The sequence below is a fragment of the Pelobates fuscus genome, chromosome 7, assembly GCF_036172605.1.
Source record: "Pelobates fuscus isolate aPelFus1 chromosome 7, aPelFus1.pri, whole genome shotgun sequence".
NCBI classification, from domain to species: domain Eukaryota; kingdom Metazoa; phylum Chordata; class Amphibia; order Anura; family Pelobatidae; genus Pelobates; species Pelobates fuscus.
Window position 1 is genome coordinate 101,090,610 of NC_086323.1, and position 26,052 is coordinate 101,116,661.

The 26,052-nt window shown below is 41.7% G+C and overlaps 1 protein-coding gene across 1 annotated transcript in view; it reads right to left on the reverse strand.

Moving 5' to 3' along the window:
* The window catches only part of ALDH1L1 (aldehyde dehydrogenase 1 family member L1), a 50,404-nt gene that overhangs the window by 14,471 nt on the left and 9,881 nt on the right, over nt 1–26,052 (reverse strand). The window contains exons 4-18 of the mRNA XM_063426264.1: nt 25,557–25,722; nt 24,221–24,322; nt 23,714–23,803; nt 14,307–14,444; nt 12,811–12,936; nt 12,254–12,345; nt 9,960–10,107; nt 9,530–9,649; nt 8,773–8,900; nt 7,601–7,751; nt 7,089–7,159; nt 3,502–3,607; nt 3,125–3,212; nt 2,485–2,578; nt 1,006–1,105 (exon numbers count right to left, since the gene is read on the reverse strand). Coding sequence (XP_063282334.1) covers nt 1,006–1,105; nt 2,485–2,578; nt 3,125–3,212; nt 3,502–3,607; nt 7,089–7,159; nt 7,601–7,751; nt 8,773–8,900; nt 9,530–9,649; nt 9,960–10,107; nt 12,254–12,345; nt 12,811–12,936; nt 14,307–14,444; nt 23,714–23,803; nt 24,221–24,322; nt 25,557–25,722 — 1,720 coding nt within the window. The remainder of the gene's footprint in view (nt 1–1,005; nt 1,106–2,484; nt 2,579–3,124; nt 3,213–3,501; nt 3,608–7,088; nt 7,160–7,600; nt 7,752–8,772; nt 8,901–9,529; nt 9,650–9,959; nt 10,108–12,253; nt 12,346–12,810; nt 12,937–14,306; nt 14,445–23,713; nt 23,804–24,220; nt 24,323–25,556; nt 25,723–26,052) is intronic.

Below are 26,052 nucleotides of genomic sequence, written 5' to 3' on the forward strand. Positions count from 1 at the left end.
TTTATTTTTTATTTAATTGTGCTATAAAATATATTTTCAGGTGTAGGATTTGCTGCAACTAGAAATCCAAAACCTGGAACTTATCTGGGCTTTCCAAAAATGTTCTTTGTTTTGGCTGTTAATCTGCTACATTTCACCAAGAATTTCCCCCATATTCCAAAAGGCTATTAAAATGTGCTATTATCTGTACTTTGGCCTATAGTGAGCTAATGATACTTTTTATTATAGTACCACTTTTATATAGTTTTCTTTTCCAGCTTCTTTGTATGTAGATTTATATATGTATGTATATATTTTAGATTTACCAGTTTGGTTTTGACTGTACCCTCAGACCCACATGCTAGCCTAAAGGAATGGTACTCCATTGACCGCTGGATTGCCAAGGTACAACTGCACACGATCTATATCTGTTGTGTGTTTGACTTTTCCTGAATTACATTGGCTACAGGAATCATTGGCAATCGTTCTCAGCTGAAACTGTTGCCAGTGGGGCCATAGATAAATGAGGACCTTGAGAATTTCCAGAACCCAAGGGTTCTCATTATAGAAATGGCCTAGTTGGACCATCTAATTGACAAGCTGAAAAATGGGCCACAGAAATGAGCAGTTCTTTTAGAAATTGTAGTATAACATGTAGACACTAAAAGAGACAGTGTCACTTTCTAGGGTTTTTCATATATGTGTAATTATCCCTATGTTTAACAATTGTGTGTTTTGTGAGGTATGGAAAATAAAATGAAATGTAGAAATCCACACTGCTGATTTTAGCTCTATCCTGCAACTGAGCGCCTCCATCTTGGGTCTAGATTGTTTGTGATTATTTCTATGCATAGTATGCCCTGGTTGTGCCAGGAGTGATCTGGTTTATGATGCCAATAGCTACATTTTCCTATACTGTATATTTAAACCAAAGTGAAGCATCACATGAAAATGTTAAACACGACTTATAGGTGGTTTTCAATGTTTTTTCTAATGTTCAGGAGAAGTGATAGTTTGTGAGCTCACCATGCGGACGGCTTTGTCCAAGTCACAGTCCTTGAAGATGATGAGGGGAGATTTCCCACCCAGTTCCAGGGACACTTTCTTCACATTGCTCTGAGCACAGCTAGATGTTATAATAATAGTTATAAAGCATCATTCCCCCAAAGGGAGCTCATAGGACATTAATGGATGCTATAATCCAACATACAGGGTTATTCACTAAACTCTGAGTGGCTTTGCACCGAATAGGTCTGAATCTGGCTGCATTTGGGGACTGCAAAATCATAACATTATGGATGGAATTCATCACTGTCCAGATTTTGTAACTCAAGCACCGAACTGCCGGAAAGATGAAATCCTGAGTGAATTAATTCATTAGGCTTTAACTCCAGGCCTGGATTAGAAAAAACAAAAACATCAGAACTATTTCCCCAGCCAACAGGGGAAAGTTAAAAACCCTCGGCGGTGAACAGGTAATTATGTGGCCCTGGCCAGCACTTGATAGCCAGCCGCCACATTAATAAAGTAAAATAAATAATAAAAAATCCTATGGGTCAATAAGAATTCCATATAACTATAATGGAGGTGGGCATCGGGTGGCTGCTACATTAAGTATTCATGGGGGTAAACCTATTGTCCCCTCCCGGCCACCCCCCCATATGTTGGGCAGGGACTCTAACATTAATAAAGGGAGGGACTTATTGTCCCCTTCCCCGGCGCATGGGTGGGCTTCATACTAATATTAAACAGGAATGGGGGGACCTAGTGTTAAAGTGATAGAGTAAATTGGTTCAAATGCAGATCTTTTGATCACTTCTGAACAAATTTTACAAAATCGAATTGCCGTTGCCAATGCGGTCGGAGTTCGGTCATTTTGGACAAAATCCGGAGTTTAGTGAATAACCCTTTTAATGTTAATCATCGTTGAAGAAACTTTTTATTTGAAGCATCCAGACTTTATTTTTTTACAGATATCTAAAGAACAGATAAATCAACTTCTCTAGGCAGAAAATTCAACACCTTTACTGCTCTCACTTAATAAAAACACTTTCCTCTAATGTAACTGTGTACACTTGTGATTATTCTTTAAATTAAGAATGCTGGAGAGCTAACAAGCAAAGAGTAAATCTTAGGATCAAATAGCAAAATGGGTGGGGGGAAAAAAGCTGATGTTGGAGAATTTTTTTAACTCTGGTATTTTGACCTAAAAACTTGGAAGTACCCAAACTGTAAAAATGTATTACAATATTATGTTATGCTGGACATGTTGCTGATACATCAAGATGTTAAGATTGCAGGACAATAGTCCAAGTCAGGGGTTCCCAAACCAGTCCTCAAGGCACCCCCACCAGTCAAGGATTTAGTGATTACTCAGTTGTGGCTACAGTGTTTTTTTCTCTTTTTTCTAAAAACACCTTAGACATAACCGGGCAATACCTAAATCCTGGACTGGTTAGGGACTTAAAGGCCAGGTTTGGGAACCACTCGTCTAAGTAATATTACCTTTTCATGATCTGTTTCCCAATTTCAGTGGATCCTGTAAAACCAAGTTTTCTGACATGAGGATGGTCTGAAAGCCGTTGGCCAATGAGAGAGCCTGACCAAAAAAAGTAGAAAAAGTGATAGTGTGCGTCACCCGTAATGTTCCTCATTATTGTTCTTATCATTTATGTAGCACCAACATATTCAACACAACTTTACAGTTATAGAATAGGGATATCTGACAAGAGGTGAAGAAGGCCCTGCTCAAACGAGATTACAATTTATCAGGATAGGGTAACAAAAATAAAACACAAGAGTAAGGACAGGGGAGGAGAGATTGACGGAATAAACTAGTTAAAGTGGTGTGTGTGGACGAACCAAAAGAGAGAGTAAACCGGGCAATGGGAGTGAGGGAACTGAGGAGGACAATTGTAATAATAGGAACGTCATCATTCATTTCTGAAATGTAATTTCCTTCTATTTACTTTCAAGAAATGTAAAACAGAACTGGTAAAGATGGATCATATTTTATATGTAATTTTGGTTTGCCCTTCTAGTGGACTGTATGTGAATTCTGAAACGAAGTTTCACAGCTGTTGATAACTGTAACTGTATCACTCCCCCAGTAATCTCTGACCACACCTGGGGTCTATACACTTACCGGCTCCCGGCAGGATATTTACCACCCCCTTGGGAATGCCAGCTTTCACCGTTAACTCAGCAAACTTAAGTGCAGTGAGTGGGGTCACCTGAGGAGGATATCCCAAAGATTCAGTTTGTACATGTTAGCATACAGCTACAACTATGCAATAAACATTGAATACACTGAATTACCTTCATCTCAAAATACAATAAACTCTAGTCAACCAGAACAATAGAGAATACTGGGGGCATAGCCGTGTCACTCCATGTTTTATAATGGAGTTAATAATGGCGTTCAGTGTTGATATTCTATTTGTGATTAATACGTTTGACTTATGTATGTTTTCACTGGATTTAAAGTTTAGATGGTAGCATACACATCCAAAGCTCCCTCACCTGAGCTGGTTTCAGCACCACAGTATTACCAGCGGCAAGGCAAGCAGCAGTTTTCCACGCCAGCATCATCAAGGGGTAGTTCCAGGGGATGATGATACCACAGACTCTGCAATAAACAAGCTGGTCAATAAAAAACTGCAACATTCTGTCGGTTTACTATATTTACTACTACATTCTGTTGGTTTATCTTTTAGGGTTAATGCACCCATAAAACAGTGTTTTCATAAAACACTGCCTTTAATTACAGTAACCCTTTCTGGAGTGGTCTGCCCCCCACCCCAACTTTAAAATAAATAAATGCTAAAACGTATCTAAATATCAGCGCCAACACCAAGTTCTTCCTGTTTCCTGATCGTCCTTGGCGGACATCCCTTGCCAAAGGGGTTGGTAAGTCAAGGAGGATGGAGTGAAAGTACCCAATGTATGTGAATCTTTATACAGACTACAGGCACCATGACCACTTCAAATCAATGAACTGGTCATGGTGCTTGGAGTAATCGTTTCATGTATTTCCTGCAGGACTTTCATCTATGTACTGGCTGCTGAGATGTAGTAGACCCACAGAATATGTTTCAGAAAGTGGTCACAGCTTTTTTTGGGAATAATTCCAGATTTAACCACAGTGGGCAGCATCTATAATAATTTACCATTCATAATAATTTACCTGCAAGTGTTTAGCTCAAGACTGGCATAGACTGGTATAGCTGTCTACAAGTCCTGTGCTACTCAGCCAGACTGTTTCTGGAGGCAGATTTATCAAAGCACACAAGAGTTGTAATTCAGCAAAATTGGAAAGTAACTTGTTGGCATGCACTGTTTGAACCCAAACTGGATCCTTTGTGTTCAAAGTGAGTTATGCAAATATATTTTGGACAGGTCTCCCATAGTAATTTAGAATGGTAGGTTTACTAGGGTGTATTCACCAGGCAATGACTTTAAATTAGATAATAGTTAACTTGAAAATGTAGGCCATATAAACCTTCAATTTAAAGCTGTCAGCTCGAATCAATGATTATTGAATAATCCTGTTCTGTTTAGTTTTTTATTTAAACCCTTTGGTATATAAATAGTAATAGTATGTATTTATAACAGTGAAAATGGTCAAATAGGAAGATATGCTGTTTCTGTTTCAGGCTTAAATGTCTCTTTATAGTTCTAGCATAACCATAATGCATTCAATAGTCTAAATAGACTTTAAACCCTTAAGGACCAAACTTCTGGAATAAAAGGGAATCATGACATGTCACACATGTCATATGTCCTTAAGGGGTTAAGAAGGTGTTTATTTCATTCTGTGCCATGTATTGGCTACCCTACTTCCGCTCCTCTAACATACCATCCCTAATTTTTTGGGATTTCATTATTCCCATTAACCCACCCTTGACCTCAGCAGCCTCTAAACTACTTTCAATTACTTCCTGGGCTATCGTAGTGGGCTAATTCTCCCACCCATGTAGCTGGCAATACCCTCAACCTCATTTTCTCTTATGCATGTACAGTGTCTAATATCTCCAACACTCCATTTCCCCTCTCTGACCACCACCTCTTATCATTTGCTCTTGAATACCCCCTCACCCAACAACCTCAGCCTAACCCTCCTCAACTCAGGAGGAACCTACATTTTATTGACCTCCAGCACCCAATCAGACTTTCTCCATTATAGATTCATATTATGTTCATACAGCGCAGCTCTTGCCCTCGCCAAACAGTCATACTTTTCCTCTCTCATAAATCCCAGGCATCCCTTTAACGCTCTTCCTCGCCCGGCTGTGGCCACCACTCAAACTAACCTTACAGCCGATATAGCTTTGCATGTTACTTTACCGACAAGATAGAACAGCTAAGGAAATTATTCTCTCCACCCTGCCTCTCTCTTTCTCAACCACACGTAGATCATGCCTTTCCTACCCTTCAGACTTTCTCCTCGGCTACTGAACAAAAGGTGGATGTGCTTCTCCTTTCCTCTCGCCCCACCACTTGCCCGCTTGATCTGGTCTCATCTCACCTTATCAAATCTCTCTCCCCTTGTCTTGTGCCTTCCTTAACACACATCTTCAACTGCTCGCTCTCTTCTAGCATTGTCCCTGCTGACCTTAAACATGCCACTGTAGTAACTATCCTGAAACAAACATCTGTTCACCCGTCCTCCCCCTCTAACTATCGTCCTATATCCCTGCTTCCTTTTTCCTCAAAACTTCTGGAAAGACTGGTCTCATATGTCTCACTTCCTCAATTCCCCCTCCACTCTACTGAGACTGCTCTTATCAAAGTGACTAACGATCTAATCGCAGCTAAACCCAAAGGCCACTACTCCATACTAATTCTTCTTGACCTCTCTGCTGCCTTTGACACCGGTTACCATGCTCTCCTTCTTCAAACTCTTCAATCAATGGGTCTCTGCGACTCTGTCCTCTCGTGGTTTTCCTCTTATCTCTCCCAATGCTCATTTAGTGTCTCCTTTTCTAATGAAACTTCCTCCCTTCGTCCTGTCTCGGTTGGAGTCCTCCAAGGCTCTGTCCTTGGTCCCCTTCTATTTTCTCTTTTTTACTGCCTCTCTTGGCAAATTAAATTACCTAATTTGGATTCCACTACCACCTGTATGCTGATGACACCCAGATATATGTCTCCTCCCCGGACCTCTCCCCTGCCGTCCTGCAATGTGTCACTGCTGGCCTTTTTTCCATCTCTGACTGGATGCCGTCCCGCTTTCTGAAACTAAATCTCTCTAAAACTGAACTCCTCGTCTTTCCTTCTCCTAATACTTATCCCTGATCTAGTAATTTCCCGCATGGATTATTGTAACCCTCTCCTAAATGGTCTTCCCAAAACCGTATAACCCCACTACAGTCTATAATGAATGCTGCCGCCAGACTAATGTTCCTCTCTAGTTGGTCCTCTCACACCTCACCCCTCTGTCAGTCCTTACATTGACTTCCTGTATCCTATAGGAGTCAATTCAACGTGCTAACCCATACCTATAAAGCATTGACCAATTCTAGCCCCTCTTATATCTCTTTACAGATCCATAGGTATGCTCCTTCTTGGTCTCTTCGCTCGGCCCGTGACCTTCTCCTGTCCGCTGCTCACACCCGTACGGCCAACTCACACTTGCAGGACTTCTCGCGGGCGGCTCCCTTCCTATCTAATAGCCTGCCTACTGCCATCAGACTCTCCCCTAGTCTTCAATCGTTTATGAAGTGCCTTAAAACCCATCTCTTTAGGAAAGCTTGTGACCTCCCAGAGTAACCTCTACCTCACATACCTGTCTCTTGCTCTCTCCTAAAGGGCAGCACTCTACTCTCTCCTCCAACTCTGCCTCACTCCCACCTTATTTGATTGCAAATTCCTGTCCTATTGTTTTACACCCCTCCTCATATAGACTGTAAGCTTGTTTGAGCAGAGTCCTCTTCAACCTATTGTACTTGTAAGTGTTCTTGTAATTGTCCTATTTATAGTTAAATCCCCCCTCTTATAATATTGTAAAGCGCTACGGAATCTGTTGGCGCTATATAAATGGCGGTAATAATAATAATAATAATAATGTGTTAGTTTGTCATTTAATGCACAAATAAGCAGACCAAACTCACCCAATGGGTTCTTTCTTAGTAAACGTCAGATTGCGGTTTGGCCGAGCCTGGTTAATGGGAATGGTGCAGCCCTAAAATACACAGTAGGCAAATCTGTTACTATGCACTTTACTATGCAAATTTAAAGCATAGTTATTCCTTTAAACCATTTACAGCATGCGGTCATTAAAATACCAGCTATTTTACATTGTATATTATCAAAATACATGTTCATACAAAATGTATGACATCCAATATGCTTTAAAAAGCAAATGCCTTTAATTGATTACCCTGTGTATTCCCAGGAAGATTAAGATTTTCGCCATCTGCTTAGTGCAAATAGAAACCTGTACCATAAATTGTTAGAAAATGTTATTGTGTTATTTTTTTGTAATTTACTCTTTAAAACTACCTTTTTAATGCATTTTGAAAATCCCAGCCTAATCTCCAATATGATAATACATCAGAAATTATTACAAAGAATTAAATTCAAAGTGATTCAGTCATAGATCTTCTTGCTATCTTTCTGTCACCTGGATTTTATCGCACCAGCCGGCAAAATATCTGAAAGTTTGGATGGACATCCCCACGTGGGTTTTCAATGCCAGTGTGTACACGGCCCCAGAGTCTATGGATTCAATAGTGGCCAGCTCTTCTTGATGTTGCTCCATGAGGTCTGCCAATCTAGAGTCATGGAACAAAAGTAAAAATGTGTTATAGTCCGTAAGATTCCTGGGAAAATGCAGTTTCCTAATCCCCCATCCTCTTTGATAAACATCTTTCACTATGTATTTGTGATATCAATATGTATTTTGATTATCATTACTTTGTCATTTGGCACTAAAGGATGCAAATGATTATTTTTTTTTTTACTAAATACAGTACTACATTTACACTAAAATAGCCAAGCAATAAATGTAGCTGAATTGAAGAATGTTTCTAAAACCACTGCTGCTTCAATTCAGTTTTTAATTCACACAGTTTGGTGTTCAGTGAATAAATTGAGTTTGTCAAAGTAGCTTAACTAATTATGTACTTAAAGAGGTTCTAAAGGTCACTATAACCATGCCATCTCATTAAATTGGTTATAGCACTTTAAGCCCCCTGGCTTTATCCATTCAGTGTTGAACCACTTTCAAGCAGTAAACATTGAATGAGCTCTAGCTGATTTCATGCCAATTTATGAGAGTAATGCGGACTGTGATAGGCTGAAGTAGCCAGTTGACACTCTTAGCCAAACACCGTCACCCACTGCTGCTCAGGCTCAAGCAGCAAAGAATGGATGTCTCTTGTATTGCGTTAGAACATTAAAAAACATTTAATGATTATTATTAATAATAAAAGTGATTCGTTAGAACATTAAAAAACATTTAATGATTATTATTAATAATAAAAGTGATTATGTAAGTGGTAATTTTCATACGTCCAAAATAGTTTAATTTTACAAACTTTAATGTTCCCTCAGGAAAAGTTCCACACAGGCTTATAATCTATCTGACTGTTGGCTCAGCTTCCTACTACAGTAGATGCCATAGTTATCTCATAGAAAGTAGTAATTAATTTAGTAAATAGAGAGATGATAAAAATTCAGGGGAAATTAACAAGTTTTTATTTTTCAATGACTGTTCTTTCAGAAAAATTTGAAACACAATAATTGAAATTCCATCACAAAAAATCTAGTTCACGGCCAGTGTTTTCATCTCACCTGTAAAGCAGAATTCCTCGGTCCCTCGGGTTCATCTTCCCCCACTCGCCATTTTCAAAGGCCTCCTTAGCTGCAGCCACAGCTTTATCAATATCAGACACCTGTGCTAGCGATACCTTGCAGATAGCCTAAGAATAGACAGAAACTGTGCCACCATGTGTTGCAATTTCCTATAAACCATCACTTCCAAATCATTTACAGGATCTTCCATAGGCTCTGTACTGTTGTACATGAACGAGTGCATAGTGAGAACAGCTTCTGGTAGATGAAGCCACCAAGAGCCAAAGGATTGAACAAATGAACAAGGAAGAACATTTTGGTGGCAAAGAGTTGGAGGTTTATGTAAGAAAATTTACCTTTCCTTTGTCCCTCTGAGTGCTACAGGGCAAGCCGAATGAGTTTATACAAGTAATACAAGTAAGCGTTCACAATTTTTTCAATAATCTCCTTGGCATAGATGCTATTAGTATTTTAGTGGTACCCATTTAATCAACCTTGGAAAGACAAGGCTATACTGGATCAAGTCAGGAGTCAAGTCTATGGTTTGATCATACACTAGAAAATTATCTAGAACATTAAGCACGGTGATCAATCGCTGTGATTTAATTTTTTTTTTCAATGGGCAGATCCTGTAGGTTCAATATTGCATGGAGAACCCCTAATTTTAGAACAGCTGTGACTGGTGGGTGTTAGGTACTATTTATAGCTATCACCATTAATTGGACCCCTCCACTTACTGCCTTTTAGCGGCACTTACCATTCCATCTGTTGGATTAAATGTTTCATATGTTTTTCCACCTTCGGCATCTATAAATTTTCCATTGATAAACAACTGATGAGGCATTCTGACAGTCATGTTATTAGTGTCTTTTTCCACCTGGAAAAAAAGTCAGGAACATGTTTATTGTAGGGACGATTAACACAAAAGAACCTCTAATATCTAAATACTAGGAGATGATGCAATACTTTACATGTGAGTTTAAATGGCATTGCACATTGTCTACGTCAACATAAAAACTTTTTTCATGTTTCTTTTACTGAAACATCATCAAGACAGAAAATGTTGGATATTGAAGGGAGATAAATTACAATCAGTATATCTGTTACATCCTTCTACCTCTAAGTAAAATAAAAGAAAATACCCTGAACTCACTATAAAGAACAGGCCATCACATAATGTAACTCACATAATCAATTATCAGCTCTTCTTCTCTGTCCTCTCCCCTACGGCGCCGCACCAGCATTTGTATGAATTCCTCGAACTGTGTCGCCATGTAAACATCTTCGTTCTGCAGTTGCAGCCCATCGCATTTTAGCTTCACTTCTTCTACGAGCCTGGAAACACACAAAGCCATCAGGAGAACCTAATACTATATGTTTCTCCTTTGCAAGAGAAGGCACCATGCAAACATATAAATTAAGTTTTATCTACCGGTAATTTTGTTATACTTTTACTAAAGTGAATCATTTGCTTTTACACTGGTGAATTCGTGCTGCAGAATTTACTGAAGGGCTATATCATAAAATAAATGCACAGTGTAACCAGGGCCGTCTATAATATGATTAGGACCCTGGGCAATGCATTTTCTTGGGCCCCCTGGGCCCTGCCCCTCCTATCCCTCCCCCCAATTACGCCCAATGTGCAATCACACTGACAGACGTACTGGCACATACAGACACAGACAGACATTAAAACATTCACAGATACACACTGATACACAAATATATACTGGCAGACATACTGACACACACAGACATACATACACACACAGACAGACACATACACTGGCAGACATACTGACAGATATACTGACACACACAGGCACATACACTGACAGACGTATTGACACACACACAGGCATACTGACATACACATAGACAGACGTACTGGCACATACACACAGACAGACATTAAAACATTCCAAGATACATACTGACACACACATACACTGACACACAAATATATACTGGCAGACATACTGACACACACACAGACATACATACATACACACAGGCACATACACTGACAGATATACTGACACACACAGACACATACACCAACAGACGTATTGACACACACACACACAGACATACATACACACACAGACACATACACTGACAGATATACTGACACACACAGACACATACACTGACAGACGTATTGACACACACACACAGACATACACACACAGACACATACACTGACAGATATACTGACACACAGACACATACACTGACAGACGTATTGACACACACACACAGACAGACATACACACACAGACACATACACTGACAGATATACTGACACACAGACATACACTGACAGACGTATTGACACACACAGACATACATACACACAGACACATACACTGACAGATATACTGACACACACACACAAACACATACACTGACAGATATACTGACACACACAGACACATACACTGACAGATGTATTGACACACACAGACACATACACTGACAGATATACTGACACACAGACACATACACTGACAGAAGTATTGACACACACACACACAGACATACATACACACACAGACACATACACTGACAGATATACTGACACACAGACACATACACTGACAGAAGTATTGACACACACAGGTCTACTGACATACACATAGACAGACATACTGACACACACAGGCCTACTGACATACACACACATACATACATACACAGACAGACATACTGACACACAAGCATACATTTAGCCACCCTCCAGGTTCTTACCTTTTTCTGGAGGGTGGTTTCCCTGGGGTACAGTGGCAGGCTGAGGCAGATAGGAGTTCTCCTCTGGAACTCCCCTCCCTGCCATTCTCCTCCCGCGCGGCTGTGCTCTCCGTCGGGAGGAAGTGACGTCACTACAGGAAGGGGCCTGGTCGCGCTGTTTAAGCGTCACAGCGCCAGACCGGGCCCCTGCTCACACATGCTCCCCGGGTGGCCCTTAGTGCATGAGCCACCCGGGGAGCCTCCTCAGTGTGCGGGCCGGTGCAGCTCTGTGCAGCCGCACCGCCGGGTCCAAGGGGGGCTGCGCAAATCGCGGGGCCCACGGGGCAGCTGCACTGGGCCCCCCAGGAGCAACTGGGCCCGGGGCAGCTGCCCCGTTTGCCCCGCGTTAAAGACGGCCCTGAGTGTAACAAGGCATCAGGGCTGCATTGTAAGACACAATCACTGAAAGTAATTTGGAAAATTCAAACATGTTTTGTACTCTTCAAATAGGCTGATTTAATTGTAACTTACATAAATATAAGTAAATACACACACAAATGCATGTATGCAGACACCCACCCACTCACACATGCTTTCCATACGTTTCCCAGAACACTAGCTCAGAACCCTATGTTCCGGTTATTACAATTAATGCGTTTATACTGTATGTTGTGTTTATTATGTATTTGTTGTTTAATAAGATATTTATTTTTCTTGGCATACCGACCGACCCCTCCCCTAACAAACAGACCTCACTACATCCATAGAGGCTGCTCCTGCCTTGAAGAAATCAGTGGAATTTTCAATTTCGGAGACATTGGTGAGAATTCGTTTCCACACAGCCTGAGAAAGAGAATTAAAAAAAACTTACATCAAAGTGACTGTGCCATTTATTTAAGCTATACCAAGCCAATGATGATTAACTGTAGCACTGCGGATATTATGGAAATAAAATATGGATTGGGTATCATGGTCAACTACTACTGGCATAGACCATGCATACTATACCACTGGTTCACATACCCCACAGAGCAAAATGAATCATAACGTGAACCTAAGCAAACGTCCCAATGCTTAGACAGGGGCCCAAGGACCAATAATTATCCCTATGTAAAGAATAAAGAGGGGGATGAAAACTGGTGACCTGTCTTGGGCCCAAGTGATCATAATCCTCTTCTGGTACCAAATTGGGTACTTCAGAATAAACCAAATGGCACATTTTGTAAAGTCTTTTTATATTTAAGTCTCTTTATATTTGTAAGTAAGTCTCTTTATATTTTTATATGCTGCCCTACTTGCTGCACATACCCTAATCTCCTTGGATAGTGCCTGTTCTTCTTCTGAGAGTTGCAATGTGGTAGTGTCAGAGGATTTGAAATACTGTGAAGCCGGTATCATCTTTCCATCTTCAAACTGAAGATTCTTTACTGTGAGCTGCATGAAATCACAAATAATACTGTATTAAATAACTCATTTTACAGTTCTCATAATTTAAAGATTAATATGCTACATAAATTGTCTAGGTTTGGGTCTTCCCACCATGGACTAGATGGCAAATTGTTTTTTTTTTTTTTTTAACTTTACTTGTGTTTCTCATAGAGGTTTCTTCAATATAACTAAAGTAAATGTATCTAAGAATAATAAATTGACGACTATTTTTAAAACATGAGCCATTTTTTTTTTTTTTTAAATAGTAAAATAAATAAGTAATTTTTTTTGTCCAGTTTAGTAGAGTTGGCAGAATTCTTTTTAACACAATTCAAAATGTACTGAATAAATTCCATACAATTTATAGGAAATAAACAGAATAAGGACAAAGTCTAGAATAGTTATCATGTTGTTGAAATTACGAATAATGCATCTTATCAAGCAAGCAGCACTGTGAAACGAGATGTATCCATATTCAGAATACGTATGCCACCTTTTTATTTGTCCATTCATTTTCTCAGTCATTATTTTCCAATTGGCAAAGCATTTTATTTTGCAAATATTCAGATTATCCAGATGACAAATCCCAGCATTAGCTCATCTTTAGCTATTTTGTGTAGGAATGAGAATGAAAGATCAGTGCATGTCAGTTAGAACTGTATAATGTTAGACACACAGATCGAGAGAGAGACCAACAGATAGAGGCACTGTTATAGCACGCAGTGTGAAGGTAGGGTTGTTGTCCTATATCCACACTGGACCTTTACATTAAGGAAGCTCATGATAGATGCATCCTGCAATAATTTAACCCTTTAACCACTAATCACAATTCATGTATATTATGATTTGATAACTCTTGCCAGGCTCCATGTCATGTGGCGGTTAACATAGCTCTGTCTGCAGCAGGATTAGACAACCGTTTGCACTCTAGATGTTGTGAACTACATCTCCCATGATGTTCTTACGGACATAATGCTGGCAAGGCATCAGAGTAGTTGTAGTCCACAACATCTGGAGTGCCAAAGGTTGCTTACCCTTGGTCTGCAGTATACATTTTCCACAAATACCTCCAATATTAAGATAAATATGGCCGCCCTATTATCAATGTATTATTATTATTGCTGGTATAGTTATGTGTTATCTATCTTGGTATCTAAATGCAAGTTTAACCATCATACATTTGCTCTGATGTTGCGAAAGTAAAGCTCCCATAATGCTTTGCAAACTGTGTTCCATGTTAAAGATGTACAAGTATAACCTGAGCTCGGTTTCACAGTCTTATGTTTAATATTGGTTTATTATCTGAAGTCAGTTTCAGTACAAAAGGGTTCCGCGTTTATTGCACTATATTATAGTTTACGAAATAAAAATCTCACCGTTTTACCATCATTCACAAACAGGACAAGACCGTTCTTGCTGACCATGGCTGGTTGCGATGCTCCAGGTATTTCTAGTGGTACCCCATCTGTGACTGGTCCGTTCGATGTCAATGTGGAGCCGAAAAATGTAACTTTCTGGAGAAATGAATAAAGTGATAAAAAGAGATTTAATAAAACTACTTTGCATGGTCTGAATAATTTAAAATCTAGTGTATAAAAGAGCTCAACTTGTAAACCATAAAATTATTCATCTAATTCATTACCAACACATTGTGCAATGCAGCAATCTACATAAAAATCTAAAATACTTGTGTAAAAATAATATAATAACATTCTAAACTATGATAACATGCCCAGATTACGGTCATCCCTTTACGGTCCCAACCTGCCCTGTCCACCCCTGTTCTGTCTTCATACTTATCAAGATTGAGGAGTATGTAAAGGTTGGAAAGATATAATCATATAGTAAACAAACAAACTGCTTTTATAGTAAGATGTATCAAATATATATCGATTGTCAAGGAATGTTTCACATGGACAACACAGAACAAGAGTTATAAATAAGATAGAGAGACCGCTGGGGTGACAAGGAAACTACACATAGGAAGGAGGCGGCATAAGAACTTTTTTATTATAAACCTAGCATTGAGAAATATTAAATTATTGCTGGAGGGGGTGTCAGTGGTGCTATGAGTTTAACTAGTGGCGTGGTTGCTGGTATGGGTGTTGTTACCGATGTGCACAGTTTATTATTTTGTTATGCTCTCATCCTATTTTAAGTGAACGTCTGCTGTATTAATGATTTGCACTTTGCCTTCATGCTGTGTCATGATGATTACAAGATTGTATGGATAGTAAACATTCATTCACAGGAAGCCAAATTCTCTAATATTGCAGTTTGCATTGACTGGCTTTTCACTGCAATGCCAAAGTTCTAGCAATTCAAAGTTCATTTCAGATGAATTAAAAAAACACATTAATAATGAATACATTCGGGGGCGTGGCCAGCGGCTGAACCGAGCGGACGTCTCTCCACGGAGCTCTGCTCGCAATCGTAGATAATACGGCCCTATACCACGGAAAAATAAAATAAACACACCCGAGACGAACAAAACCCCCACACAGAGACAATGGGGAAGAAAAATAGAAAAAACCTGGGATCAGTTACACCTCGTCTGCCCGACATCAGCCTTTCCTTCGAGCCTCCACGAAGACCCAAAATGGCGCCTGAGGCCTGTTACTCACCAGAAGCCTCTGCAGAAGAAGAGGACTCACTGCCCTCGCCTCGCTCAGAAGTCCGAGAAAGCTCGCCGGACCCTGAAACAGACGAGACCCCGGCCACAAAAGGGGATATAAAGAGGCTCTTGCTCGACCTAAGGCAGATCTGGAGAGAGGACCTCCGGAAGGTCCAGACAGAAGTGGAGGATGTGCGCCGCACAGTCCGCGACCTAGAGACATGGGAGACAACCAGGGACAAAAAACTCTCTGACACTGATCAGAATCTGCAGGAGCTCACACTACAGGTACGAGACCTGAGACGCTCAATGTCTATCATAGAGGCAAGGCACAGGCGAAAAAACCTGCGCCTTAGAGGTGTCCCCGAACACATAGAAGACGCACAGCTCCTGCCCTATGTCCATGACCTCACGACAGCCATGAGCATCAGAGGCCTTACAGACAGGGCACAAATCACCACGGCTTTCAGGGTGCGAAAATCCGCAGCAGCGCCCAAAGAAGCGCCCAGAAACGTCATCATTGTCACCAGGGACATCTCCGTGCGGGCCGCAATAATGACCCGATCTAGGCACAATGACCCACGAAGGCCACAGAATAGCAGTGTACCCTGACACACCGTTTTCGGCGCGAATAGAAAAAGGAAACTGGCGCCGGTGGCCAAGAAACTAAGAGACGCCAACCTGAGATACCGCTGGGGCATGGACGGGTCCCTCACCACTGTCATCGCAGGCGAAAGCCACACACTTACCTCAACAGATGACCCGGACAGCTTCTTACAACTCGCAGGGCTGACGACAGGGCAACAGCAAGGTAACCCTCTGCCCGAAGATGCACTAGTGGCACGGGAGCACAGTCCACACCATAAGCACAAGCAAAACAAGGCACCGGGCAATGTGACAATTAAGAGACTGATACCGGCAGCCAAAGGAGCGCCAGAACGCAGACTCACTAAGTGACTCACTATAGTACTGAAAATGTGTCTTCTACCCAGGACTCCTGTTAAATAGCGAGAGTCTATTCCTCACATACTTATCTACCTATATATTACCCATATGTTTACCAATTGTTTCACACCAATAGTCCTACACCTATATACTAACAATATGTATACTAGTCGTTTTACACTACTTGTCACATATGAATCTATGTAACGCATGAGACAGATAATGATGTTAAACCATCGAAAAATTTCAATAAAACATAAATAATGAATACATTCATTTAATTCCAATACAGAAAGTATTAGAATATTTTATTACAAGTTCTGTAACTGTTATTGAAAAGGGATAATGAATCTGCACTATCAAATTCTGTAACTGTTTGGAGCAGAAAGTACCAGTTCAGTGGAGTCTACCATGGAACCAGTACAGATGTAATTTCTAGTAGCACCTGTCCTTTTGTGTATAATCTAGCCCTCTATGCAGGAAAACTCCCCCATCTGCTTGTGGCAGAGTGTTGCATAGAGCAGGAGGACGCATTTTTTTCTGCCCGACTGTTGCCATTTGCTAAAGTCTTATTTTGTGGGTGGCCTACTGGTAAAGGCTGGTTATTCCGGAGGCCCTATGGATGACTACTCACCAATTTTATAACATGACAGGAGGCTTCGTATTTGCTTAAGTCTCTCTTTACTAGAACTCCACAGCAGCACAGAAAAAACAACCAATCAGAAAAAAGTTAGATACTATAAAACTCCCCTCCCCATGCATCATTCCCTCTTTCTTTGCTGCTCCGCATCAGTACAGGTCAGAGTACCACTGCCTCCTGCTTATGTGGGTGGCTTTGGGTTGTATTATGATTTATTAGGATTTATATTTGATTTCTTAGTATATTTACTTTTTGTTATCTGTACCTTTATTTAGTACCATGTGTTCTGTACTTCTATATATTAGGTTATTTTTTGTGTCATTGTCTGCTTACATATATTTCTTCCCTTGCCTTTGCTTCCCCTGTCGTCTTAGGGATTTCTTCCCTTCCATGTGGTAGTTTTAGGGGAGTTCTTGGGGGTCTTCCCTGTTTCGCATGTCGTCCCTCCCTCCCCTCACTGCCCACTCTCTTTGCCCGCCATTTTCCGCGGGCTGCCTGCGCGGTATAGGGGTTTCAGGAGACTAGCCTCTGGCTGCCTCCTGATTTCCCCGTTCCCCTAGTTCCATTCCGGCGACCGAGGTGCTCGCGGTCGGACGCGAGTACCAGCCGGCCGTTCCACTCACACACGTGGCCGCCCCGTCCACCACATGGCCGACCGCCGCGCTCAACTTCTTCACAGAGCCGCAGGCGGCCGACCGGGTGGAGGAGTGTGCACCTACCCGCGGCCTCTCCTCCGCCCACGGTGGTCGGATCGCGGCTATCGCTGCCCTGCTTTTTCCCCGGCGGATTGCCTTCCGTTTTGTGTGGAACGGAGGGCTCTGTGCTGCATCCCATGCCTTCCTCCCATGTACTATGTATTTGCAGCATATATCTCACAGATTACTGTGTGTCTTAGGGCATTTTTCACTTCTTCAGATATATTGTATATTGTGAGTTTTTATTGGATATTCTGTCTTGCTCTGGTTTTTCTCTGACAACCACTTATTAGTTTTCTGACAGCATATATCCCATAGTTTTTCTGCCAGTGTTTTTTCACATATTAGTTTTGCTGTCAGTGTATGTCACATTAGTTTTTACTGACAGTGTACGTCACACATTAGTTTTACTGACAGGGTATACCACATTTTAGTTTTCTGATAGTGTATATCACATTTTAGTTTTCTGACAGTGTATATCTCATTAGTCTTTCCGACAGCGTATATCACATTAGTCTCACTGACAGTGTATATCACATTTAGTTTTTCTGACAGTGGAGCTCACATTTTAGCTTTGCTTTGCTGTCTATGTATATCACATATTAGTTTTACCGACGTCGTATATCACATATTAGTTTACTGACAGCGTATATCACATATTAGTTTTCTGACAGTGTATATCACATATTGGTTTACTGACAGTGTAGATCACACATTAGTTTACTGACAGTGTAGATCACACATTAGTTTACTGACAGTGGATATCACATGTTAGTTTGCTCTGCGGACAGTGTATATCACAGATTCTGTGAGTTTTACCGACAGTGTGTATCACGGTTTACTGTGGGCTTGTTGTCGGTGTATAGCGCGGATTGCTAGTGTTTCTGTTGATTGTGTACATCGCAGATTGATGTGAGTTTTGCTGACGGTACGTCACGGATCGCTGTGAGTTTTACTGTCAGTGTATATCTACAGGTTTCTGTGAGTGCCTGATGGGATACGTCACAGGTTATTGTGAGTTGCAGATATATATGAACTCAGTTACACAGACTCTGTACAGGGTGTTTACAGTGCCAGTTAGCTCTAGGATTCATCTCCGTTTCGGTATATATTTTTTCTGCCCAGCTGGAAGTCTCTGTGAGACTACTCTGGTATGATTTCTCTGTCCCTGGCATATTTTTCTCGCTTACAGACCTGGCTCTGACTCAAACTGGTAAGGGAGACCAGTCTACGCTGATACCATAATTTTTTACCAGTTTCCCGGGGGAATTCATTGAGTTGGCTATCGTTAGCCCTACTCCATACCAATTCGCTGTTTACGGAGAGTATTGCTCAGTGCATCTTACATTCATGGACATGGTAGTCACTGGAACAACTTCCGCTTATACCCTATACGGATGGAATACCACTATTTGCCTGCTGGGCATTGAGGGACTGCGAGTCCCGGTTCAGGTTATTCATACGGCGTTACGCTGCCTATGGGTTGGCGTCTAGAGGTCCTATGTCACAGGATGCTCTGAGGCTCTGCTTTTTTTAGGGACCTCTGCTGAAACTCGGAGGTCCCCATTGCTCACTCCATACCCATAGGAACGCGCTACGGAATCGGAGAGCGCTATATGAATAACAGGTTAGCATAATATAACAATAATACACAATTCAGGATTGGCCTGCTATGTCTGTGCCCATAAGAACGGCCTGCTATGTCGGTGCCCATAAGAATGGCCTGCTATGTCTGTGCCCATAAGACTGGCCTGCTATGTCTGTGCCCATAAGAATGGCCTGCTATGTCTGTGCCCATAAGAACAGCCTGCTATGTCTGTGCCCATAAGAATGGCCTGCTATGTCTGTGCCCATAAGACCGGCCTGCTATGTCTGCGCCTATAAGAACGGCCTGCTATGTCTGTGCCATAAGAACGGCCCGCTATGGCGGTGACCATAGGATCGACCTGCTAGGTCTGTGCCCATTAGATCGGCCTGCTATGTCTGTGCCCATAAGATTGGCCTGCTATGTCTGTGCCCATAAGATTGGCCTGCTATGTCTGTGCCCATAAGATTGGCCTGCTATATCTGTGCCCATAAGATTGGCCTGCTATGTCTGTGCCCATAAGATCGGCCTGCTATGTCTGTGCCCATAAGATTGGCCTGCTATGTCTGTGCCCATAAGATTGGCCTGCAATGTCTGTGTCCATAAGAACGGCCTGCTATGTCTGTGCCCATAAGTACGACCTGCTATGTCTGTGCCCATAAGTACGGCCGACTACGTCTGTGCCTATTAAGAATGTCGGTACCTATTAAGACGGCCTGTTATGTCTGGGTGCCGTACCCCTGCTAGGCCGCAGACCTGGGGGAATATCACTGGGAAATGCCGGTGCCCACCAGTGACATGGAAATAGGCAGGTGTCCAGACTGGCATCTTTGCCAACCTATCCAAGAGGAAACCAGTATACGGCCTTCTGAATACGGTGGTTAGGGTGAAGGCCCTAAACCTCATGCCTGAAGGGCAGGGTTTTTTATAAGGTACCCGGTCATACATCTCCAAGGAAGACTTCGCACGGGCAAGGATCGGTGCTCAAGAATTTATGTATTTTTCTCTTATCTGCGTTAATTTTTTCGTTTTCGTAACTTCTTTTTCCTTTCGCTCGGGTCGTCGAGAGGCCTGACTTGACCTCCCCCGACCTCCCGGGTGCTTGTGGATTGCGGAGAACGTCTCCAGCTTTCCTCCGGCTACCAACGGTCGTCCTGGACCCCGCGCGCGCGCACGGGATCCGGGCGGACAGTTGGTAGTTTTTTCTTTTCCATTGTTGTTTTCTTCCGTGGATTGCCATCAGCCTTATACTGATATTGGTTTTGGGTGTACCCTACAATTGGTCACCCTGATTCTCTAGGGACTCTAGTTTGGACCACAGGAGGGTGCGGCCCTCCATCATCCCGATTCAAGAATACTTTATTTTCAGGAACAGAGAGCGTACCCTCTCAGATACAGGACGGACACTGATTTGTTATGGGAGGGCGCAGCCGAATACTGGGCTGGATACAGAGTACATGTTCGGAGGACACGTTCTCATAGAAGGAACCGGTCACGGATGTAAACCCTACTGTTTTGGTTGTTAACAGGCGCGGCCGCTCTGGCTATTGGCCGGACGCTCTCACGTTAGTCGATCTCATTAGATGAGAACGCGGCTCTCTCGTACACTCGACACTCTACACAGGCTTGTACCTGTGCAAGACATCGGTGACTGCATAGCGGGGCGTCCCTCCTGCATTCGATTGGATCTGACGCCCGTACTACTGATTTCGTTATAGAGGACTGCCTAGTCATACAAGATATAAATTTAGTCTGGATCCCTCTATTCTATCTCCTGTGAGGGCTCTACTGGGTCTGGATCACTTAGGTACACACACTACTGGAGATAGTACGGCTAACGGATGGCCTCAGGTATTACGAGAGTGCAGGTTTTTGGTATTTTCTGCACCTTATAAATCGGAAACCTGCTTTCTGTTTTTGGATATCCAGACTATTGCGGACCAACCGCACAGACCGTTTCTCCCATGTCAAGATGACAGGAGCTACGGAAACCTTCATGGAACGAAAGGACACTGCCTTGCTCGGGTACCAAGATCAAGGAAGGCCAGTTATCCGGCCCCTAGGTAACCGCACACATGGTTCACATGGTAAGACCGGACATCCCGGTTGGCTTGAGTTCCCTGCTCATACGATCTTGGGAGAAGGGGGCAGGACGGCCCCATCTCCTCGGAACGCTTACCTGGCGAACAGGATTCGGAGTTGGTGGGTTCTCCGTCTATTAGCTATTTACCCCTCGCGGGAGCCATTCTGCCTTTTGATTCACGCTAACCTACTCTTCAACTACCGTCGAGGAGACCTACGGACCTTGGGAGAGTACCTGGGGTACCCCGACTCCTACACAGACGCCTTTCACTCTTAGGCGAGGACATACCTGGATGGAAATCTGCACTCCGGTTTGCACTCTCCATCCCTTTGAATATTTCTGGGATTCTCTATTCCAGAAATTAGTCGACCACTGTTCCTCCACACGAGTTCAGTTCGGAACCATGACTGGACGTCCTTTTGGAATCTTTTCTCTACAGAGTCCGAGGATTACACAGTCCATTTGGAATGTCGGAATCACTTAGGATACGGCTAATTGACAACACTACAGTTTATTCTCGGATGAGACATCTCACCAGGTAGACCAGGAGTGAACGAAGGATCATACTCGGTTATATTGCGTCTTGGTGGTGGACTTAGACACATTCCTTGTGATTGGGGATCTACCTGCAAGATCGCGTCGCCGGATGACCCTGACACGATCGAAGGAACCACCCTACAGATCAAGAGTTGAGACAAGGTGGCAATTTCTTCTCGCGGCCTTGCATCCGCAAAAGGCCTTCGTTATTTCTACAATTACAGGAATATAGCTGATAGGTCAGTTTGCAAGCTCAGGCCCCAACCGCTAGGAAGCGGGTGACAACAACAAGTTTGTTGGATCTATCAGCAGATGGTGTTTTTTCTGTGTTTTGAGATGCTTCATCGGCTGACATCTTCATTGATCCGTCTACTGTCGTTTTTCGCAGTTGGTAAGTGCAATTAGGATTACTCCGCTATCTCCTGGAATAGGTACCAGCGACACAACCAGCGTTGGATTGGTGATCTGAGCGTTGAAACAGCAAATACGAAGCCTCCTGTCATGTTATAAAATTGTAGATTATGCTAGCTTTAGTGTACCTATAATCTTAATTTTATTAATGACAGGAGGCGAGTATTTCCCACCCATTTTTATCCCTCCCTTGTTCTATGTTTATAGTTTGGTTTGATCAGGTACGTATGCAACTCTGCTTGTTGTCTCTGCTACCTGTTACATGCTCTTATGTCTTTTCTTTCATAAGTAGGGTTGGGATATCTAGAATTTAAGGTCTTTTTGGTTGCTACATGGGTGCACACATGTTTATTCAGAGTACATTTCATTGGATAATCAACCTGTTCGATTCTGTTTTTCTCTCGTTTCAGCTTACAGTCCATCAACACTATCTAGTTTGACGGTTACTCTCGGATGGTGGACGTCATTATATTCATCGTGTCTAGGACTTCGTTTCTTCCCCATGATGTTCTCTGCCTTTTATTCTGTTTTTGTCGCAGCTTGAAAGAGGAAATGATGCATGGGGAGGGGAGTTTTATAGTATCTAACTTTTTTCTGATTGGTTGTTTTTTCTGTGCTGCTGTGGAGTTCTAGTAAAGAGAGACTTAAGCAAATACTCGCCTCCTGTCATTAATAAAATTAAGATTATAGGTACACTAAAGCTAGCATAATCTACAATTACCTTGGCACATGTACATCCACAGATCTCAGAAGACTCAACTGTCTACTGCTAAAGATACTCGCAATATTGATATCACTATACACCTCGCATCAAGATGGCATACCCAGAAGATTCTAAGGCTTACACTTCATCGGATGATGGCATGGTGGACCAGGCCTTACCTCCCTGTACACCATTCCCCGTCAAGAGGTTCCAGCACTATTGGATGGTTCAACCCCAGCTACCAAACAGGATATCCACAGTTTATTTACAGACTTTCAAAAGCAGTTGGAAATTGACCTAGCCGTTGTGAAGGCAGAGGTGCAAGCAGTAACAACTTGTGTACAGGCCTGTAACAATTAGTTTTATTGCTGTTGAGCTCTGTGGTACACTCATACAGACCACGTATTACTGTGAAATTGATTGCTGTAGAATGCTATGATAAAGCTGTATGGACACAGATTCTGAGCTCCTAGAAAAAAAGACAGCAGGTATAAAGTAATTTATGTCCTTAATACAGACACCTGGGATGCATACAGGAAGCATTAGGAATGTTTCAAAACAGACACTCACCTTTCCCTCAATTTCTGTCCAAGCTCCGGGCACTTTGTCATTCCCTCTGATAAAGTTGTGGATAGCTTCTGCAGTTTGGTCCCAGTTAATCTTTATACAAACAAAAACAAAATTAATCTCCGAAAAGAAAGTGTTTACTACTAAAAAGCTTGAAGGGAATGATTATACTCACCAGAACAAATACAATAAGCTGTAGTTGTTTTGTTGACTATAGTGTCACTTTAAATTTGAAATTCACCTTAAATTCACTGTGAATTCTTAGTTTAACAAATAACCCCGTGGGAGTGCTTCCCCATATCCGAGGCTTTCAGACTCACCTGATTATGATTGGGTTAATCCAATTACTCTTGATTGCGAGAAAAAAAAAAAAAGATTTGCTGGATTATTATTGAGGTCAATAAAGTCATCTTTTTTATTGACTCCAATAAAGTCAAAGAGAAGATATTAAATGCCAAAAATGAGAGTTGGTGCAATCTATAGAAGGGTGGGAGTCATTGTGATTGTTACCTTGGCATTCTCTTTTCTTTGGATGGGGTCATATGTTGCACCTTCTGAGGGCTGCGGGACTTTTGGTGCAGTGCCTTGGGCAATCTGCTGGACGGCCTCCACCTAGAATTAAAGAAAAGTATTACCTACTCAGAACAGAAATATGAACTGAAGAAAAATGAATTATTACAGACACAAATTCATGAAAATATGCACAACCTGAAAAGCAGAAATCTCTTTATTGTAGAGGGAAGTCAAACGTTGACTTTCATTGGTGCCCATAGAATGACTTTGCTTTAAATGTTGCTGCAGTTTTAATGTTCAGTAAAGCAAATGGGTTTGCAGTCGTGGGTTTAAAGGGACATTCCAGACCCCTAAAGTACTTTGGTTACTGAATTGCTTAATGTGTGAAGAGCGTGTCCTCTTTTTTTCTTTATACACAAGTGCAGATTTTAACAAACAATTGCAATTTTATAATACAAAGTTATCAGACACCAGGTCCTGTTACTTTCTGGTTTGGTTAGCTCAATGGAGCTAAATTCAAAAGGCAACAATTGCCCAGATCACCTGCCTTACTAAACATTGATTTTTTTTTTTTTTATGGATTTTATTTGTGTGTGGGGGAGGGGAGAGGAGGGGGGGGAGGGGAGAGGGGGGGAGGGAGAGGAGGGGCAGTGGAGTGTCCTTTAACTTTGTCATTATTACCATATTTTTTTCAAACAAATTACCATTATATATTTGAAACATTTGCTGCTTAATTATTGCATTAACCTAGGTTTAACAGTAAGTAAACATGTACATTGAATTATAATAATTTTCTATCTATTCATCTATTACAGTTTTATTAGAGGCATAAAATGTTTTTATAAATTATGTTGGATACCTTGGTGCACAATAATTCAGACAGGGACTTAAATATTAGCATAGAAGCAGAAATACCCTTTTTGATAATATTATAGATTTATTTAGATAACTATAGCCATCTAAAATTGATATTTGTTAGGAAATTGAGGGTATTTTGGGAATTTTAACGCCTTCAAGACTTAAAGATAATGTCTGTAGGCTGTATGTGCTCACATACAGGAAGTATAGTTTTGCAAAAATGTTTACTATGTAAGATAATGCTGCCTGCTATAGCAATGCACAATTAAAGATATGATATATGTATGCAGTATTCAGACCAAAGGAGGTTAAAGCATTTTAAAAGCAAAATCCTGTCATTGACATGATGAGGAGAGATTGGTAAAACCTGTGCAAGGTCATAGCAACTGAAGTTCTGTAGGAACAGGTGAAAAGGAGCACAAGGGACGTGAAGTTGCTATAAGATCTCTTTTCTTTGTATACTGAATAGACTCACCATCCCCTTCACTCCCTCAGGGAAGAGAAACCTGTTGTATATTGAATTCACAGTGTCATCAAGAAGGACCTCACACTCTCTCTGTAGCAGAATGTCTCCTGTATCCAGCCCATCGTCAGCCCAGAAAACGGTGAAGCCCCCAATCTTGTCCCCCTGCATGAGGGTCCTGGAAAAAATAAAAAAAAAGTTATTTTCAAAACAGAAAATGGAATATGAGAATCTTATGGCCCTACAGATGGACTGCCGCCAAAACCCAAAGTATGAAAAGATTATACATATAATAATTCTGTAATCACGCAGCTATATGTAGGGGTTGATGACAGAGAGATGCATTGGTACTACAAGGCAAGTATTCTTGTGTTCTTTATCGTTCTCTAGTATATGATCTTCTAGTCAAGATCTCTAACATCAACTATTAATAAAGGACAGTGTCGGGTTATTTACGGCAGTCAGTGTGCTGGACCTTCATTGTGGATTATCGATCAGTCAAACCTAA